General features: G+C 43.6%; 1 protein-coding gene across 1 annotated transcript in view; it reads right to left on the reverse strand.

The window, feature by feature from the left end:
• Positions 1-726: 726 nt before the first annotated feature.
• The window catches only part of GUCY2F (guanylate cyclase 2F, retinal), a 92659-nt gene continuing 71614 nt past the window's right edge, over positions 727-21771 (reverse strand). Inside the window, exons 12-18 of the mRNA XM_019955606.2 lie at positions 20556-20719; positions 19577-19769; positions 15143-15317; positions 11113-11211; positions 7901-7995; positions 1589-1677; positions 727-1496 (exon numbers count right to left, since the gene is read on the reverse strand). Of these exons, the coding sequence (XP_019811165.2) occupies positions 1424-1496; positions 1589-1677; positions 7901-7995; positions 11113-11211; positions 15143-15317; positions 19577-19769; positions 20556-20719 (888 nt within the window). The 3' untranslated portion in view covers positions 727-1423. The remainder of the gene's footprint in view (positions 1497-1588; positions 1678-7900; positions 7996-11112; positions 11212-15142; positions 15318-19576; positions 19770-20555; positions 20720-21771) is intronic.

Genomic DNA, 21771 nt, shown 5'->3' on the forward strand with positions numbered 1-21771 from the left:
ATTCACTTTTGAGCCAACTGGCTTCAATCTGTCCCATAGACTCACAGCCCACAGCATCTTCCCCTCTAGCAAGGGGACCCAGATGAGTGAGTGTAAATGACCTCAGTCACACCCAGCTGCAATGCTGGGAAAGCGCTACCCAGCACACAGCCAATGATGGTAAGCCTGCTGCAGTGTTTTCTGCTGCCAACTCCAACACATTCTTAGGAAGGCATAGGTTCTTGTACAGTACCTCCAATGCCCATGCCACCCTACCAAAGGGAAAAAAACCCTTCAAGAGCTTCCAAACCCTTTTCTGCTGTGAGAGAGAGTCAGAGAGACAGAGACCAGTTGCTTATCTGCTTGTACTGGTCATCAGAAAAGAACAGAGCCCAGGTCCACGTAGCAGGGTGGCAGAGGGTGGTGCAGGCTACAGGGCAGCCATGTGCTCAGTATAGAAGATTTCTGAAGCATAAACGTTATAACTCAGAGAGGGTACCTGTGATCATCACAGAAATGAGGATACCTTGGCTTTCTTAGGAGAAAAGCAGTTATCAATGGCGGACAAAGTCAACAGAGGCCACTGGGAATAGAGGAAGTGTATGGCCTTTGGTCGTTGTATAGCAGCTAGAATTGTGATTATTCTGGAACACGTTTAAAAAGATAAGGAAACAGGAGTGTGTGGAGACACTGTAACATTTACTTCAGAATCTTGTGATTTCCAAGGCTATGTGGAGGGAGCGATGGTCTGAGGGTCAGTGTCTCCATGAAAGAAGGAATAAGAAAGCAAGATAAGAGAAGAGACACTGACAGGAGCCCAATAAGGCACTGGAGTCCTCCGAGAGAGATACATGAGGGAGAATCCTTGATAATTGGTCTGTTGTTTTTTGCTTGGGAATGATACCCTTCTTGTCAGGGAGAAGAGATGAAGGAAATTGTCCTGAATTCAAGCCAGGCAGTTAAGAAGTTGCCAGTCTTATTTTGGTTGGCAAGACCAACCTCAGAAGCAATCAGGCAGGGCGCCAGAGGAAAGGACATAAGCGTCTTGCTGTGTGGCTTAGATAGAAGAGTATCTCTAAAGGCCTGAGGTGGCTCACCACGTGGCCCAGGTGCTGGACAATGAGAGAGATGGGTGCACCTGCCTGAGAACTGGATAACAAGGCCAGCCTTGTTAACATTCAAACACTGTATCAGCGCAGGAGGCGAGGATATCTCTCAGGCTGGGGCAGCCAACCTCCCTCTGAGGCAGCTCGCTCTGCAACAGGCCTCCTCACAAGGTTTTTGCACAACTCAGGGGAGCTTGGAATTTCGCCAGCTCCATCACACTCTGCCCACAGAGTGTAGGCTGACACTGGCACCCATGCCAAAGGGAGCCCCAGCTTTGAAAGTCTGGCCAGCTTCTGGGCTCTGTTTCCCTGCTGGCCATTACCTTATGGCTTGTTTCTCACCAGCTGCTTTTCTGCTTTCTTCTTTGGAAGGCTGCAATCTCTACTGATTGAAGGCCATGGCCCACTTGCCTGTGGAGCAGGAGCAACACAAAAATAGTTAGCGAAGAGGATGTGGCAGAGAGGGGCATGGGAAGATGCTAATTAAGGTGATCTCCACTTACCCATCTTTGCCCGCTGGTGGGGGCACAGGAAGGGGCTTCGTGAAGCCCTTTTTCCCAACCAGCCAGAAGGTCTCTTCTGTGCCTTTGCCCTTATTAGAGAAAAGATGGAAAATCTTAAAGGTACTATAACCAAGTTTTCTAAAGAAGTCTTTCTGCTCAATAGGAATGGAATGTCTACAAACATTCCATTTGGCTCAGAAACTGCCTCTGTTTTCCCCTTGTCCCCACTCCCTGGCATCTTCCTTCCAATACGGCTTCTTTGTCATATATACCCAAGGCTCAGACATGGAAATGGCAACCCAGTGTTCTTGCCTGGAGAATCCCATGGACAGGGGGAGGCGGGGGGTTGGAGAGCTGGTGGGCTGTGGTCTATGAGGTTGCAAAGAGTTGGACATGACTGAGCAACTAACACACACACACACACACACACACAGACAAGCTCCATAAGCTGCCACCGCAGCTAGATGAAAAGCGAACAGCATTTCAAGTTGTCATCCAGATGTTTGCCTACCCGCCGCCACACAGCTCCATCTTTGGGAATATGTGGCTGTTTTGCTTCACAGCTACCAAAGAACTGTATGTTCAATCAAAGATTTTGTCTGTCATTTTTGCCCTGATCTTTTGGCATTAGTCAACCCGTTGTCTTTTGTATCCAGAGTACATACATTCAGAGTCCACCTCCCCCCAACCCTCCACCATCCAATGGCTCTCACAAAAACCAAAAAGGGAATAAAAATGGAAAGCACACCATGCAACTTGGTTCTTAAGCCCAGGGCATCCTGGCTGCTTTGAGAAGTCTGCATTCTGCAGTGTTTCTTTTCTTCCTGCCAAGGGAGTCTTACAGTTAGAGAGAGACCCCAGGGAGGCCTCCACTTACAGCCCCACTAGTCGATTGTCAAGAACCACAGGTCTGAGAAGAGAAAGCAAATGTAAACTCAAGTTCATTGCCCCAGAGCCTGAGTGATGACTTCAAAAGAGCCACATTTTCTGCCCCTGCCCTACCATCCCTTCTTCTTCAATCAGTCCTCCTCAACAACATGGTTCTCTCTCCTCCTTTCAATTCTGTTTTGTCTGTCCTCCCAATTCCCCCAATCCATAAGGGGAAAATGTGTTTACTAAGACTGAGAAAAGTATGGGATATGTTTCCAACTCATTAATCTGAAATATGGTCTCACTCTCAGCAGATCTTATTTGGAATAGTTCTAAATTGCTTAACTTAGAAATTCCAATTAGGTTTGCCCCTTTAAATATCAAATCCATTATTCTCTATTTTGTATCACATGTATTCATCCCTTAACAATCATAACAACAACCATAATAATTATTAGCATATTTAATTGGAGAATCTCAAAACTTTTCACAAATATTTGGTTCAAGACTGAGCGAGCCCTCTATGAGGAAGAGAACACCACAACAGCCCAAACTCCCTGAACAGACAGCCAACCCACCCTAAGCTCACATAATTGAACTATTTGGGACCAGAAGAAGTGAGCAACTTGAAAATATGCTCATATCACTCATTCTTAAATTTATTTCACCCTCATAGTGCCTGGGCTGAAAATACAGAGATGGATCTGTCCTCAAGGAGCTCACAGTATAGTTAAATAAAAACAACTATCAGGCCACGTCTTGGGCCCTAAACAGAAGCCCAACTCTTCTGCCTTTTAAGCAGTTTCTTTTCCTCACAGAATCTAGCTCAGCATCTCATATAGAATAGGTGCTCAATAAACAGAGACTATTCCATTCGCTGGCACTCTAATCCCTCGGGTATTTGGAATACTCATGGTGTCATTGGACCTCGCTTTGGTAAAACATACTCTCAAAACTTGACCCCAAGCCCCAGCCATAGTCTACTGTTTTTCTTGAGCTCTAGAAGCTATCAGGACAGCATGCCAATACCCAAGGGAACTTTTGCAGATGCCAGGACTGTGCAGATATTTGGGTGAGTCCTGGGACATGCTGGGATGCCAAAACTAATGGTTGCAAAATAGAATGGGAGTGTTATGGACTCAGGCAAGCTTCCAAATCAAAGAATATGCTGGGGAGTTCCAAGGGTGCTCTGAGGTTTTGGAGGCCATCCAGGAGAATTCTTAGAATCCTAGCTCTCTGTTTACCCACCCTACTCTAAAATCCTGCTGAAAGGAGAGAGAGAGATTGGGGAAACAAGTAAGCAACAACTAAAGCCTAAAGCGAACTCTTTGACTCAGCATCAATCCCTAGGCAGTCCCAGAGATCTCCCAAATAATAGCACCTTCCTTTGGCCCGACACTTTAAAGACATCTCCTGTCTTATTTAATCCTCATAAAAACTCTGGAAAACAGGTTTATTATTAACTTCATTCTGCAAATGGGGCCCTTGTTTATGATTATAAAATGACTTGGCATAGGTGGGACTTTGATCCCAACTCTGCTAGACTATAAACTTTATTTATTTTTTACTATGATTTTCTATATTTTATTGAGGTGGAATTAACACATAACATAGTGAAGAACAGGGAAGCCAAATGTGCTGCAGTCCATGGGGTCACAAAGAGCGACTGAGCGACTGAACAACAAACAATTATGTTAGTTTCAGGATCACAACAATAAGTCTAGTTAACACGTAGACTCCAAAGTTTAAATGTTCTTCCCTCTCCACTGTATAGCTTTTCCCACACACTGGAGTCAAGGGGCAGGTCTAGCGACCAAAAAGCAACTGTTGGTAATTTTAAAGCTTGTGATTAATGAGCTTCCTGATAACCACAGGTCAGAAGAGGCCTCTATGTTGAGAAATGGAAGCACGGGGAAGATGAAGTTACTTGTTCAATGTCACACACTGAGTCATCGATGGGACAAGAATTACAGACCAGACCTTCTGACCATCATGACTCTGTCAGTGCAACTTCATTACTTCTTAGCTCAATTGCTGGTGTGTAAATGTCCACCTCTGGCAAAGACAACAGAAACCACCTGAGAACAACCATTTGGGAAAATCTTTTTAGAATGTAAATCTACCTGAGACACCCTGGCAAAAGCATGTGATAAGCCTAGACATATACAAAGTCTCAGCAAGGAGCTTCAAACTTGTCAGAAAAATGATAAGTGAAGCAGAACTCATTCATGTAAGAGAAGAGGTAATAAGATGATTTATCACCAGGCTACTTGGAGAAAAATACTGCAAAAAAACAGAAATAGCCAGTTAAGCACTGATGATTTTTGTGCCAGTGTGGTAGCTCAGCTGGTAAAGAATCTGCCTGCAAGGCAGGAGACCCTGGTTTGATTCCTGGGTCAGAAATATCCCCTGGAGAAGTGATAGGCTACCCACTCCAGTATTCCTAGGCTTCCCTGGTGGCTCAGACAATTAAGAATCTGCCTGCAATGTGGGAGACCTGGGTTCGATCTCTGAGTTGGGAGGATCCCCTGGAGGAGGGCATGGCAACCCACTCCAGTATTCTTGCCTGGAGAATCCCCATGGACAGAGGATCCTACAGTTCATGGGGTCGCAAAGAGTTGGACACAACTGAGCAACTAAGCACAATACAAGAGGGGGTTGGAGTGGACAGTGGGACAACTTCCTAGACAGCATGAGCTTCTCATCTCTCAATGTGTCTTCTAAGCTTCCTTATTTTGGTGTCTCTCTTTGTACCCCTCACCCACCCAATTACTCAACTGCTCTGTGTTTTCTTCTCTCAGCCAATCCAACCCACATCTTTGATCCCACTAAGAGAAACAACGTAAAGCGTCATCACTCCAATGGAGAGGGGATGGGGTTGGCGGGGGAGAGTGTTGTTGATGATGGATCCAAGCCTTGAGCTTAAGAGAAGAGGCTCTGATGGAGGAATTTTAAGCATCAGCCAGCTGGAAGGAGAGGATGTTTTTGGCCATCAACTTTGAAATCATACCTGGCTCCCCATCAAATGTGGTCCTTCTGAGCCATGTACTAGAGCAATTCATGCTTTCCAGCAGCACAGAGTGGATGAGGGGTGGAAATGTTGAAACAGAGTTTCTGAAGTATGCTGAAATATATTGCATATCCTCAAGGGACAAGGAATCCTCTGTCCCCCAGTCCCTACTAGGTGATAGTCAATATCTTTCCCTGGTGGGGAGGTGGAGGCTCAGAGACAGAAAATATCTCCCCTCTTCTTCCTTCCTTCCTTTGGGTCTTACTTCCCATCCTTATCTTTCTTCTCACTGGCCCTTCCTTTCCCCTGGGGCACTCTCACTTCTTCTCTCTCAGTATCTCCCTCTCAATCTCTCTTCCTCAGGAAGCCCCTGATAACCCAATAACCAAGGCCTGATGTGGCTGGCCTTAGGGGGCAGCCTCTCGCTGCCTCTTCCTCCACATTCCCTGGGATAGGGGAAACTATGAAGTTGCAAAGGGCCCTTTTGAAGTAGTCCTGCTTTTGTCTATGAACCACCCAAAGTTGTGATTACTCCTAACCAGTATGGGGGGAGGCGATAAAAATTGGCGGGGGGGAGGCGGTGAAGGCATATTTTCCTTTTCAGTTGCATAAAGTGGCACCTCTTCAGTCCTTAAGTTCTCTCTTAAATGAGGGAATTTGTGTCTAGTAACATAGGGAGGCAAGCACTTCAGGAAACCAAGCCACCTTTGTCCTCCTCTGCCGAGAAATGACCAAATATATAGAGGGATCACAAAAGCCTTGGGTGACTTGATTAATTTCCCATGTAATATCGCCACCCCATCATATCTTTGTGTTCTCTGCAGAGGTGGGAAAGAAACCTCTGTCCCCTAATAAGTGATCCATTCCCCCTGCTAGAAGACATTAAGGAAGGGACAATCTAGGATTAGCCATAGAAGGAACTAACTGATCAACTATAATCAGGCCTTTCAATCTTTGACTTCTGAAATTCCTTTATATGTAAATTGCAACTATCTAGGGAAGGCATACCACTGACAGAAACAAATTACGCATCACTCAGTGCCCAGATTTTGCTTTGCCGGAGATTTGGGCTTCCTTGATGGCTCAGACAGTAAAGAATCTGCCTGCAATGAGGGAGACCTGGGTTCGATCCCTGGGTTGGGAAGATCCCCTGGGAGGAAGGAATGGCAACCCACTCCAGTATTCTTGCCTGGAGAATCCCCATGGACAGAGGAGCCTGGTAGGCTATAGTCCCTGGGGTCACAAAGAGTCAGACATGACTGAGCAACTAAACACAGAGAATAATCACTGAGAAAACAATTTTCATGCACAATGGTAACATAGAAAGACTACTAGGGCTTCCCTGGTAGCTCAGTGGAAAAGAATTTGCCTGCCAGTGCAGGAGACATGGGTTCGATCTCTGGTCTGGGAAGATCCCACAAGCAGAAGGGCAACTAAGGCCATGTACCACAACTATTGAGCCTGTGTTCTAGAGCTGGGGAGCCTCAACTACTGACCCCACATGCCCTAGACCCCATGCTACACAAGAGGAGCCACTGAAATGAAAAGCCCACATGCTGCAATGAAGAGTAGCCCCAACTCGCCACAACTAGAGAAAGTGACAAAGACCTAGCACAGACAAAAATAAATAAATAAACATTGTTATTAATGAAGGAGAAGTCAGGCTTCCTGGGTTATGGCTTGACTCTGCCTATCAATTGACTATGTAACCCTGATCAAATTATTTTACCATTTTGGGCCTTGGCTCTTCGTCTGAAATTTGAAGGAGTTAAATGATCAAATCTCTAGAGTCTCTTACAGTTGGGACCACCTGGGGCCCTAGGGCCATCCAGAGGAAGATGAAAAGAATCCAGTGGAAATGGTGAAAAAGAAAAAGAGATATTAGTCTAATCCTGAATCCTAGATCAAGTGATAGTCCTCACAAAGAAAAGGTGCTGTTTGTCTTTCATCAGAACTGGCTTCATTCTTCTTGGTCCTTGGGGAAATAGATAAAGCTTCTCTGTACACAGGGGATCAATGTTGTGGATGAAAAATGCAAAAGGAGGGCCACCAAGCCAATGGACAGAAAATCCAAACTCTCCAGTAGTGTAGTTTATTGAACAACACCTGGCACTGCCAGATATTAAATGAGATGGAAGTTAGACAATGTAAATAATACTGCAAAATTCTGGGCAATTTTTTAAGAGAGAAAAATGCAACTCACAGTCTGAAAAATGCAGAGGGAATTTTAACGATACTTCTCACTGCAGCCATATTTTAAAGAGATGAAAACTGAGGCAAAGGGAATGATCTTTGCAGAACCACACATGGAATTGAGAATTCTGCCTGAATTACAGCTCTGACACCCAGATAAACTCTTTCAGCAGACCATGACCTCTCCAGAAGCAGGTGTGTCCAAGTGGTTTGACTCAGAAAACAAAAGGACATTATACCTTGAGCTCTGTTCTTCCTCGAAGCTCCACTTCATAGCCTTCACCCAGGGTTCGAAGAATTGTCACTGTGCTATGACTGACATGAATGCGATAAGCTGTAAAAGCAAGAGAGGCATGACTTTGGGTCCTTTCAGGTAAAATCAGTGAGAGGATATTAATGTCATAAATGCTCCCACTTCTAAATGGACGAGACCCTAAGCAAATTCCCTGAGAGAGAGTACGCTTTAGTTAGGGTTTCACAGGAGGAGGTAAGGGGAAGGAATGGTCTTCCTCACCAGGCCCAAATAAAGCATTAGCTATAGCACCTATCAGCCTCCTAGACACTATCTCAGATTAAAGACCATGCAATAGAAATGATTGAGATGAAGAAAACAGCAACCACTACTTGCCCTCAGCTGAAACGTTACCTCCTCTGAGGGGAGTTACAGTCTCACAGGCTGCTGCTGGGGCTGAACCCTCAAGGTTGGCATATCATACTTAAGAGACAAAAGGGTATCTTTTCCATACACATCCATCCAACTACCTTTCAACACTGCTGTACTTAAAATGAGACATCACTGAGAAATGTCCCAAGACCTCTGCCAACATTGTGTGGTGACTACATCCATAGCTGTCTTTTTGGCAGATGCCTCTAGCTGTGTACACACATGAATGAATGATTTTCCAACTAATACCAACTTAGGATAAGAGACTGGGGAACTATGACTACAACGTCTATTCAGAAATTAAGTGTAATTCTTTGGTGAAGAGCAATCATTTAACTGAGGTAGGATCCTTAACTGTCCTGAAAACTGTCTTCCCATGAAGTAAGATCTTGTTCAGGCTGAGTAGTCAATAAAAGTCCAAGACAGTTCAACACACACCTGAGATAAGTATTGAGGCTGGCCAAAAAGTTCGTTCAGGTCTTTGCATAAGATCTAGTGGAAAACTTTTCGGCTAACGTAATAATTCTTTTTCTTTCATTTATTATTTTTTGTTGGAATATAATTGATTTACAATGTTCCCAATAATTCTTTTATAATCTGAGTACAATCCGAGTAGCATGGCATGAGTGAAAAGAACCGCAAGAAATTTCTGCTGTCTTCTTCAATGACTTTCCTTCTCTTGACAGCTCAGTATTGTCATTTGTGTCTTCATCACTACTTCATGGCCATCCCCAAACCTCCACTCCAAATGGTTCTTAAAAGTCACCCAGTGTGTCCCTAGCTAGCACTATGTGTGACATTCCACTAGCATCTAGTCATGAGGGAATATCTCAATAGAATAATCCTACTGATGGGGAACACACAGTTCAACACAGAAAGATAGCTGATTCCAACCACCATCCAGTCATGTGGCAAGGAAGATCACTCCAGGGCTGGGTCACTACTCACTTCCATTTCAGAATCAGTAGATTCAACTGAGCATAAAAGAGGTGTTGATGAAACTGATTTTTTTTTTTTAAATAGACCTATGATGCGTCCTAATCTCATATCCAACACGAACTTAGAAGCTACCTCTTTACAGGTCTTCAGTCAGGAGTAGCACTTAATGTCATGTTTCAGTCACAGTCATTAGCTTCCAGAAAAGCACTCTAACCAGTTTCTGTAGTACAGGGACTACATATGTATACTTCTCTATATCCCTCACAATGCCTTCCTTACAGAGTCAGTGCTTCATATACATCTGCTGTGCATGATTCATTCCATTTTCTACTTCCCATCTCATCACTGGACAAGGTGCTGACTGAATCTGAAAATCTACTTTCCACTCTCAGCTCTGTATTTCCAACATGAAATGTGTGGAGCTTCCCTAGTGCAGACCAGAGTATGACTTCACTGTTCTACAGGCTTACATCAGTCCAGCGTACTGTGCCAGTTTCACTTCCTCCTGGGTTGCACTTCCAGAGCAAAGTTACATGCATGCAGCAGTTCCTGGATGACTACTCCCATGGCCTCTGCCATGTCTGCGACATTTGAAGACTTTGCCAGATGTCAGAAAATTTATTCTGACAACAGCTTCTAAGTTCCGTGCTGCCTCTTTTATCATGGCTGCACGGGCTAGATTGACTAAGACTGGACCTATTGTACAAGTCTGTTTCGGCACATGAGTGATGAGACGTGGGGTCAGACAGGGCACCACCCACTGTGATATAGGCTACCGTATCATCAGGGACTAGGTTGCATACACTGCTGAAGTTTGAGAAGAGCTTGTCTTGCTTAGTAGCTGTCAGAGCCAGGGCTGCTAAGGGCTTAAGTGATTTTTTCTAATATGTAATCCATGAAAACTGTATATAAAATCTATTGTTGTCTCTGTTTTTTTATACTAGCTTGAATAAATCACTTTGTCTAACTATGATATAGGTAAAGCACATTGTGATTCTGACATTGCCTTAGGAGTGATAGGAAATAAACAAGAAAGTGTTGCCAGCCACAGACAAATGGCATAATGGTTTGTATAGTTTTCTTCTCAAAGCAATGGGGGAGAAATGGCATCTTTGATACCGTACCTGGTTTGATAGAAGCTAAGAGTTTTATATACAGGCAAGTTGAAATTATTTCAGAATTCTAAGCTCCTCAGATTGAAGCATTATTGCTAGCTAAATTGAGGCTGCTTTGATGAAGCCAGAACTCCTGGGGTCCTAACTAGTTCAAAAGAGGACTAAAGCAGGAAACATCAGCTGGTTGGGAGGTAGTTGACTCTGGGTGTGTCTCTACAAACTAGTTGAAAAAACAATGTTGATGTATGGCAAAACCAATACAATATTGTAAAGTAATTAGCCTCCAATTAAAATAAATAAATTTAAATTAAAAATTAAAAAAAAAAAACTCAACATTCAGAAAACTAAAAAAAAAAAAAAATGTCATTGCCTTTCCTGTTTCTTTTTTCAATATGATGCCCACAAACCCACCAGGCTGGCCAATTTTTTCCTTTACCCAAAGGATTTTGTTGTTGTTGTTTTGATCAAATTTCTGGCTGTTTCAGTGTCACCTAGCTACAGCTTAATTTCTAAAACAAGAAAGGTACATGCTCAGTCCAACATCACCCCCTACTGGTTTGCCATTAGAGACAAAAACCTGTGTGTTACATCCCCTTAAGATTCTCAAATTACCTTTTAATAATTCTTTGAAACATTCAAACATCTCTCTGCTTTGTTTCCCCTCTCTTGAGGAAGAATCACTTTCCCAGTAGCAGGAGATTACCATCCCATTCATCCCTCTAGAGGTACTCACGTAACCCTGTTGATTCCATCCGAGAAGCTGTGTTCACAGTATCTCCAAACAAGCAGTATCTGGGCATAGTGAGGCCCACCACTCCAGCAACAACCGGCCCTATAGAGGAACACAGGTAATCAGGATTATAGTCAACAGGTATGACTCCAATGCTAATAGAGGGACACTGCCAAGGGAATGAATGTAGCTACATCAAAGAATAAAGTTGCCAGTAAATAGCTCTGGGACTCTGAAGGAAGTCTTTTGGTGAGTAATGCATTCTTTGCCCTACAAGAAAACAAATTTATGACAATGCAGAAATGATTACCCTTCTGATTGATGCCTTTGTTCCAAGTAACAGTTACACCCAAGATGCTTATATCTGTCAGTAGGGACAACCAAGCATTAAACCCAATCAGGAAAGCCTGGGCAGGGATTCAGGATCCAAGCATGTTTGTTTCAAGGGAAAAATGTGAGTCTTTATTGTGCCTTAGGGTTGGAAGGAGGTATCCAGGGGGCTATCTGTCTCCCAAATTGTGTCTATAAAGAGAATTATTGCTAAGACAGTTGGAAAATCTGAAAAGAAGTATAGTTGACATTCAATCATTTGTGTTAGGAGCATGGAAAGTGAAAAGTGAAGTCACTCAGTCGTGTCCGACTCTGCGACCCCGTGGACTGCAGCCTACCAAGCTCCTCCATCCATGGGATTCTTCAGGCAAGAATACTGGAGTGGGTTGCCATTTCCTTCTCCAGAAGGGTAGTATATACAGATAATCTGAGAATATTTTCTATTTGCCCTAAGAATGGTTTTTGCTTTTACATTTTAATACAACCATGCTAAGTGTTCAGAGAATGAACATTACTTGAAAGAAATTTCAGCAACCATACTGAAAATCTAGTTCAAAAAGATCTAGAAATGTCTCCAACTTCACCTTTCTGGTCTCTGTTCTAAGTGAAAATTGTTCAGCATTATCTTTTTGCTGTTTCCTGAGTTAGAGAAGGCTTCCCTGGTCGCTCAGATGGTAAAGAATCTGCTTGCAATTCGAGAGACCTGGGTTGGGAAGATCCCCTGGAGGAGGGCATGGCAACTCACTCCAGTATTCTTGCCTGGAGAATCCACATGGACAGAGGAGCCTGGTGGGCTAAGTCCATGGGGTCCCATAGAGTCGGACACAACTGAGCAACTAAGCATGCACACACAAAATAATTATTTTTGCTCTAAAAAATTCCTTCTGAACATTCATTTGTAAGAATAAAAGTTAAAAAGAAAACTACAAAAGTTATGTTTCGTATTATAATTCATGTCTCACCCATTAAGAAGCATTCACTGAGCACCGAACTAGGCACCAAGGGGAATAAAAAAGAAATGTATCATATAGCCTCAGTTCTGTAGGAATTTAGAGCTTAATTGAAGAGAGGAGACTACCAAACCAGAAGCAATTAAGCAACAATCCAAGACAATATATGGTTGAGGCAAGATAAATGGTACAGGCAGAAGTGCTCTAATAGTTTAGAATATAGGAGAGGGGTTGCTTATTAAGGCTTGGTTCAGTCCAAAAAGATCCAATGGAGAAGGTAGGATTTGATTTAGATCTTGATGAGTGAGTTGGATTTGAGTAGGAGAAAAGGGACAAAAATCAAAGGTTTGTGGTTGGGCTCGAGTTTGGAATTTTGGGAAGCTCTTATAGAAAGCAGTCTGCTTAGTTCAGGTGCCTGGGGAGAAACTAGAGACAAGATTGGCTATTGGGTTGTACAAGATGGTGGACCTTGAACCACTAGAGAATTTTGAGCAGGGAATTACATAATGAAATTTCTTTTTCTTTTTTTCTCGCATCAGTGTATAGAATGCACTGAAAGGGGAGAAAGTAAAACCAGGGAAAACAGTTAAGTGACTATTACAGTAACTCAAGCACAAAGTTGTAAGTACTGGAAAGGAGGTGATGATAGAGGGCAAAAAGGAGTAATAAAAGAGAGACATTAGGGAAGGAGAACCAACAGACATGTTGACTGGCTGATTGACAACCATGAGAAAATTAGCATGTGGGCCTGGGAACTTATGCTGGTTTGTGGGAAAAGATGACTTGAAGTTTTAGAAATGCAAGATTTGAAGTAATGGTAAATCATCCAAGAAGAGTTGTGCCAAGGGGAGTTGTTGATGTGAAACTGAAGCAGCAATGAGAGACGAAGGCTCCTGTTTAAAAGAAAAGTAATGAAAATCACCTATATGCTAAGCATTTGGGATATAAACATGAGTAAGATCTGGTGCCTGCCATCAAGGAGCTTATAGTATAATAAGCTAGCAAGCAAAGACAGATTGTGATGATAACTATGAAAAGGATGGACAGAAAGAAGCAAGAGTGGAAGCAAGAAGATACTATGGCAGTGATCCAGGCAAGAGATGCTGGTGGCCTAGACTTGAGTAGTGAGAGACAAGAAGAGACAAGACAGAATCAAGAAATATTGAAAAGGTAAAATGGAAATATTGAATGTAAATATTGAAAAGGTAAGACTTAGTAATTGGCTAAATGGTGAAGATCAGGGTGAGGGCAGAGTCAAGGAGGATGACTCTCAAGACGAACTGGAATAACTAGGTGAATGGTAGTGACACCAACTTAAATAGAAAATAAATACAGGAAGAAGAGATCATTTATATGGGTAGAAAGTCACTCTGTTTTGGATGTGTTGGTCTGATGTCTGTGTGGAACATTCAAATGGAAATGTCAGCAGTAAGTCTGATATACAGGGCTGAAGCTTAAGGAAGAAGACAGGTGTTGAAGTTGTAGAGTTGCAAGTCATCAGTACACAAGTGGTAGTTAAACCACAGATATGGATGAGATCACCCAGAAGAGCACAGTAGGGGAGAGAAACAGTGGATGAAGGACAGAACCCTGGAGCATATCAATATAGATAAAGACAGAAGGCTTTCCAGGTGGCACAGTGGTAAAGAATCTGCCTGCCAATGCAGAAGTACAAAGGATGCAGGTTGGATCCCTGGATGCAGAAGATCCCCTGGAGAAGGAAATGGCAACCCAGTCCAGTATTCTTGTCTGGAATATTCCATGGACAGAGGAGCCTGGCGGGCTACAGTCCTGGGGTTGCAAAGAGTCGGACACAACTGAGCATGCACACAGACAAAGACAGATGAGATTATCAGACAATGGTAGAAAATGAAAGCCAGTTTGGAGTGAGTTGAGAAATGAATTTGAGGTTAGGACATACAGAGAGCAAGGAGATCACAGCTCGGAGCTTTGCAGAAAATATGGGAGCAGTTAGAGAGCAGGGATTGCTAAGGGAGCCAGTAAATGAAATGGACAAGAAGCATTCAGAGAGTGAGGAGCAGGTCATAAAAGCTAATTGTGGTGGTGGGGGGGGGTGCTGAATTGTCAAGAATACCAAGTGCTGCAGAGATAGGGGCAGACTAGGACTGGGAAAAGTGATGAGGGCTGAAGCCAGATGGCAAAGGGGCTAAAGAGGGAGTGGACAGTGAAGAAATGGTGTGATAAACGTCAATCATCCTTCTACAAAATTTGGTAGGAAAGGGATGAAAATGATGGGAGAAAAGGGGGCTAGAAGAGCAAAGATAAACAGGAGGTGAGTAGAAGCTAGTAGATGAGAGACCTGAGTAGATACCTGGGAATGTATAAAGACAGATGGAAAGGGTACAATGAGGGGCATCCTGAAGATGTTCAAGCAAGTGAGGAGGAAGGTGGGAGAATAAATACTCCAGGAGTTGAGACTTCAACGAATTAAAGGAACGATCCTTTAAATACTACATATGCAGGCTGGTCTTGTATCATAAACACAGAGATGTTGGCTCTAACAAGAAAGGTGGACTGGAAGGGTTTGGCACTTAGAACAAGAGCTGTTGCCCACTGGGGTAGGGCAGGTGCTGGAAGGAGAGGAAATGGGGAGATGAAAAGGAATGATGCAGCACTAGACACCTAGATAATCCAGCTGCCAATAATCAGGGAAGAGCGACCCTCTTCCTTCTGTTTCCAGCCTTCCCTTGAAGTGCGTAATGTTTTCTCCCACTTTAGCTGCTGGTTGTTACCTGAGTGCAGGCCTATTCGAATCCGGACCGGCACCTCTGGCATGTGCCGCATCTTGAAGGTACCCACAGAGCTGAGGATGTCTAGGGACATGTTTGCAATCTCAGCTGCATGCCTCATACCATTCCTCTTTGGGAGGCCTGAGGCCACCATGTAAGCATCTCCAATAGTCTCTACCTGGAAATCAGGGGAAATAGAATTAGCACGTAAATAATGTGTGTGTCTCTGTGTGTGTGTGTGTGTGTGAGCATGCATATATGAGTGTACGTGTGACCTTTCATACAGTTAAAGGGTATGATGGACGCTAAGTGTTCTTCTTGTAAAGTGAGGAAGTCAGAAAGAGACTCTCAGTGTTTCACAGGCCTGGCTGCACAGTAGAATCACTTAAGAAACTTCATTTTAAAACATATTGATGTTTAAGTCTTACACCCATAGATTCTACAGTTACTTCTCAGGTTCCTGTCTGGCCCTAGTGAACTATCTGGCTCCAAATAATTCCTGGGGCAAGGGAAAGGGGAAATTTATGGGACTGTCCATGGATATTCATTGGGGAGCACCCTTGGAGAAGGTGCTTTCCCAGAAAGCATTTCTCTAGACCATTTGGGATCAAAGAGCTAGGGTAGCTTTAAGGCAAATATAGGGAAAAGGAAAGGAAGGAAGTGAAACAGTCTGTTCCTTCTGCTTTACCTTGCTAATATGACAGTTTTGCAGCTTCCTCGGGTGTGAGAACTGTCTTCTCCCACCAGCTCCCTGTCCTAGCACTACCTCTCTAAGGAACAGCAGTACTAGCCCTCCACTGCTTTGCAGGTGGCAGTTAGAGCTGGACACCCGTGAATAAAGGTGACTCTGTGATCCTCATCTTCCCCACAGAAGTGTATCCACTCTTTCTAGTGACTAGTAAGGTGAAGCTTTGCAAGTAAATCCAAAAGATAAGTAAGCTGAAGGGACGTCTATGAAATGTGCCAGTCAGACTCTGCTAGTACAAGTTTCCATTCAGTTAAAACTTTATATTCTCCTAGATTCCCTTAAAAACTAGGAATAAAACTACCATATGACCCAGCAATCCCACTACTAAGCATATACCCTGAGGAAAACAAAACTGAAAAAGACACATGTACCCCAGTGTTCACTGCAGCACTATTTACAATAGCTAGAACATGGAAGCAACCTAGATGCCCATCGACAGATGAGTGGATAAAGAAGCTATGGTACACATATACAATGGACTATTACTCAGTCATAAAAAGGAACACGTTTAAGTCAGTTCTAGTAAGGCGGATCAACCTAGAGCCTATTGCACAGAGTGAAGTAAGTCAGAAAGAAAAACAAATATCATATCTTGACATATATATCTATGGAATCTAGAAAGAAGGCACTGATGAGCCTATTTGCAGGGCAGCAATGGAGACGCAGGCATAGAGAACAGACTTGTGGACACACGGCGGGCAGGAGAGGGTGGGGCAAATGGAGAGAGCAACATGGAAACATACACACTAACATATGGCAAATAGATAGCCAATGGGAATTTGCTGTATGACTCAGGGAACTTAACCCAGGGTTCTTTAACAACCTAGAGGGGTGGGATGGGGTGGGAGGTGGGAGGGAGGTTCAAGAGGGAGGGGACATAAGTATACTTATGGCTGATTCATGTTGATGTGTGGCAGAAACCAACACAATATTGTAAAGCAATTATCCTGTAATTAAAATGAATAATTTTTCTTAAATGGCCCCAAAAATCTATGTTCTCCTAAATAACTGCACTCACAGGGCGCCATGGTTAAGAGCATGAAACTCTGAAGTCACACAGCCTTGTTTAGAATCCCACATGCACATTTTACAAACTGTGTGGCCGTAGTCACATAACTTTTCCACTCTGTGCTTTAGTATCCTTATCTGTAAAATAGGGATAATGAGAGCACCCACCTCATAGAGTGTTTTAAGGACAAAATAACTTAATAAATGTCAAAGCAATTAAAACCTGCCTGGGGGATGATAAGTGCCAGCCATTACCATCATCATCATCACCATCATCATCATCATAGCCAAACTGACATGTCTTGAAATAAACCATAGGACTGTGCCTATGACTCAGTTCCAGATAAAATTTAGTACTTGGCAATAGGCTCCACATTATGACTTTCTATAGTGATCTTTTGCACCTATGGGGCTTTGTACCTCAGGATACTTCCATTCAGGGCCTCTCTTACCTGATACAATTTGAGAAAAGGATTCCTGCTCTCAGATAAATAAGCATGCCTGTTCACACAGAAGAAGGCAATGGTACAATGCAAATACTATATGTACGGGAGGGAGAAACTCACTGGCTGGCTATTATCATTGACTGGTGGTTGATCCTTCAGCTTTACCGAGTCAGTCACCCAGGAGACCCCACGGATATGGATGAGAAAATTAGAAGGACAGGGAACATGGGTGCTTCTTGGCCTTGGTGTGACACTGATGTGGGGAATATGGGTTGCATAAACCAGAATAAGGACACAGAAAGGGTAGATGAGGCATAGAAAAGGTCTGGTTAAGATGGGGTGGTAGTAGGAACTGAAACTGAGAACAAATCACCAACTTCATGATTCTGCAGCAGCCTTCTCATTCCACTTCAGATTATCAAGTGCCAGGGGAGGTGATTCCAATTTTATAGGTAAAGAAAATGAAAACACAAACGGATTTGGTGATCCGCCACTGGTTCAATTTTTATTTCCTCTGTACTGTGTTGTTTTTATTAAAAAGGACTGAATACTTAGATGTAATTTTTGGATTCATATAGCCCTACCCTGTCCTGAAAACAGCCTGCTACCTTCGTATTGCAGCCATGAAGTATCAAAATACCTAACAGCCTCATTCCCAAGACCCCCAACAGTTGTCTGAACAATATCAGCTGGATTGATTAAACTCGTGGCTGTGTTACTGCCCACACTGAATCATCTTTGATTTTAATTTCAACTGAATTAGCTTTCAGTGATTTGTTTTTCTCTTCAAGCTGCTTGAATTCAACAAGACGGGTAGTCTGATTCCATGGATTTTTCCTGCACCATGGTTTCCATGTGTGCTTCTTGATTAGTTTGCAGCTTCTGCTGATTGACAGGCATGATGCCTGTTTCTGAGCCCTATTTAGGCAGCTTGGCCTAGCCCTGAGGCTCTCTACTTAACCTGAAAGAGCCCTGTCTAATCTGAGATAGACACACTGCCCTGTGTGTGATTTGAGAATTGGAACCTTTCAGGCTACTGTGAAGGATCCAATGAATGGAGCTACTCATTCTCCAGCTTCAGCTGGTTTCCTGGGACAGAGGAGCTGTCTAAAGTGTGGGATGCCTGGGGCATCTTTTTCCATCACTAAAACAAATTTCGATGTTGCAGACAACATGGACATGTTCCTACACTGCTATGAGATTTTTAGTCATTTTTCTGCCTAGAGACAGGGCAACACATACAATCAAGGGGAAAGAAGCATGGCACCGAAATGAGTGAATATAGTCATCTGTTCTCCACTCATCTTCTGCCACCTTTGATAGAAAGAGTGGAAAGTGACATGCTGGAGGGATCAGGGCAAGTGGGAGCAGCAGGTTGCTGCTGCTGATAAATCGCTTCAGTCGTGTCCAACTCTGTGTGACCCCAGAGACGGCAGCCCACCAGGCTCCACCGTCCCTGGGATTCTCCAGGCAAGAACACTGGAGTGGGTTGCCATTTCCTTCTCCAATGCATGAAAGTGAAAAGTGAAAGTGAAGTCGTTCAGTCTTGTCCGACTCTTAGCGACCTCATGGACTGTAGCCCACCAGGCTCCTCCTTCCATGGGATTTTCTAGGCAAGAGTACTGGAATGGGGTGCCATTGCCTTCTCTGGGGAGCAGCAGGTTACAACCTCACAATTAGTCACTTCTTGAGACCTCAGACCACTAGGTGGGCTTTAGGTTACTCTGTAGCAATCCCAGAGAGCCTCAGGTCCAAAGTCGAGTTTCCTCCTGTATAAAAACAGTACCTAAAGGAGGGAACCAAATTTTAACACCATGTATTATATACACACAAATTTTCCCAAGATGAACTTAGTCATCAACTATGGGCCAAACACTATCACTTCTGTATGCCCTTCCGTGCCTGCCCTGTGGGTACTTGGAAACTGAAGAACAATAATACTTTTTGGTCTCAACCTCTTCTTAGTCCCAGTTCTAGAAAACAGCTCAAAAGAAATCTGACCAGCAATCTCTTGCCATGTTGAGCTTGTTATTTTGAAAAATGTGACATTATATGAATTTTATTTGGCCTTCGTTTTCAAAGGGAGACCAATGGAAGTGGTATACTATTTAAATTTTAATTCCTAAATAACAGCATTTGATACAATTGCATCCTTCCTTCAATTTTGGAGTACACACAGGTGGGCCTCATATCAAAATTGCTCTCTGGAACATATTGTCTTGCTAAGTGACGTACCTTGTAGACATCATGACTGCCAATGATGGCATCAAAGAGGGTGTACAGGTCATTGAGAAGATCCACCACCTCAATGGGCTCACTCATGGCTGAGATGGTAGTGAAGCCCACAATGTCGCTGAAGTACAAGGTGACCAAGTCAAAGCCCTCCGGTTCGACTGTGCAGCCCTTTTTGAGAGATTCAGCAACTGATCTGAAAAGCAGACACAGACATTCCTCAGAGGACACAGGCTTCCCTCCAGGCCACATCTGCTAGAACACAATTTCTCCAAAATTCACTGCCATGTAGGTAAGAAGGAAGAAAATGTCACTGGGATGCAAACACTCATTCTTTTGTTTATTTTACAAACAGATATTGAGTGCTTACAATGTGCCAGGCAATGTGCCAGGTGCTGGAATACATCATTGAGCAGAGTCCTGGTTTGTTCCTTTGTGGACTTTTTCCAACTCTCTATCCTTCTTTCTCTGCTTCCCCCGACCCACCCACTCCACCCTACCTGGGGGCACAAAATGTTCCCAGGAGGTTGCCTTTGCAGGAAACTAACTTCCCTGATTATCTCCTAGCAGATCATGATAAGGGGACTTGAAAAATTTGGAAACGGTAGCAACACATAAGGCTCTCACTCTAAGGAAGGAAAAGCCTAGAAAAACAACCCAGCTACTTCCCTCTAGGAGCTCAAAAAAACTGTCTCCTTTTAATTGGTCAACTTCCAGGCAAAGTCATGAAGTGACAAATAGAAAAACCAAGGCATCAAAAATGTAAATGACTAGCATGATCCACAAGAAGTGGAAAATTAGGAAGTGTGCTCTGCTCCCTGGGTTTTCCAATTCTTTGATTTGAAGGTGTGACTCAAACCTACTGGGAGTAGAGAGGGTACAGGACACAGGGAGGGAGCAGTTAGCTGATGAGCACTTTTTTTTTCTATTTTTAATAGAACACAGTTACAAGCATTCACACTCCTCAGGTGTTCACACATACGGTGGGAGCATCTGTGTTAGGAGCTTTTCCGTTTTCTGTTTTTCAATTTCCAGCTCTTCAGTTCGCTCCTGGATCAAATCTTCCAAGTTGCTAGAATATTGCTCTAGCATCCGAAGCATAGAGTCAATAATATTAGTCTTCTTCCCTTTATTGAAAGTTTTAAACTGGAAGTAAAGCAGAAAGAGAGCCAGAGAATCCTTACTCCTTAAGCTTAGAGGTGGTGGAGCAAGACCCTTTATCACCCTTCCTCTAAAACGCCAGGGCAAGAGAGGTAAAGCCAGGTATAAATAGGGAAAGTCACTTCTCACTCTTTTCATCCTGGCCCATTCACAAGGCTCTTTTTCCCTGAGTAGTTCTTCCGCTACCCTTCTGGTTCTTTCAAGTCTAAGCAAAGGTGCTCTCTGGTCAGTATCCTTCAGTTCTGAGATGCTAACACTTTGAAGCAGTAGCCACTTCAAAAGCAAGAGGATTTGGTCTGGAGCTCAGGCTAGTCGTGAAGTGGGATAAGAGAAAGAGGAGGGCTCTTTCACTCTTCTAGATCATCAACCTACAAAACTATACTTGTCTTCTAATGCCACCATGTTACCAGTTCTTGGTCAGCTGGAGGTTCCCTGACCTCTTAAATGTGACCCAAGATATACATTTTTTTTTCTATATTTGTTAGTCGCCCAGTCATGTTTGACTCTTTGTGATCCCATGGATTGTAGCCCTGCAGGCTCCTCTGTCTATGGAATTCTCCAGGCAAGAAGGCTGGAGTGGGTTGCCATTTCCTTCTCGAGGGGATCTTCCCGACCCAGGGATCGATCCCAGGGCTCCTGCATTGCAGGCAGATTCCTTACCATCTGAGCCACCAGGAAAGCCTGGTAAGATCTACATGGTAAGATCTATCCTTATTTCTTACCATGGGGCCCAAGAATAACGGTGTCTCCTAACACTTGGCCTTCATGTCCGGGTCATGTAGAAATTCAACTGGTCTTGCCCCTGATCCTTTAGAGGTGGCTGCATGCCACAGATCTGCAATATGCCCTCCCTGGACCCTGTTCATCTACAGGGACAAGGAGCTTGTCATAACATTGGTTCAGTTCAGTCACTCAATCGTGTCTGACTCTTTGCAATCCCATGGACTGCAGCACATCAGGCTTCCCTGTCCATCACCAACTCCTGGAGCTTGCTCAAATTCACATCCATTGAGTGGGTGAGGCCATCCAACCATCTC

This window comes from Bos indicus, chromosome X, assembly GCF_029378745.1.
Source record: "Bos indicus isolate NIAB-ARS_2022 breed Sahiwal x Tharparkar chromosome X, NIAB-ARS_B.indTharparkar_mat_pri_1.0, whole genome shotgun sequence".
Lineage (NCBI taxonomy): Eukaryota > Metazoa > Chordata > Mammalia > Artiodactyla > Bovidae > Bos > Bos indicus.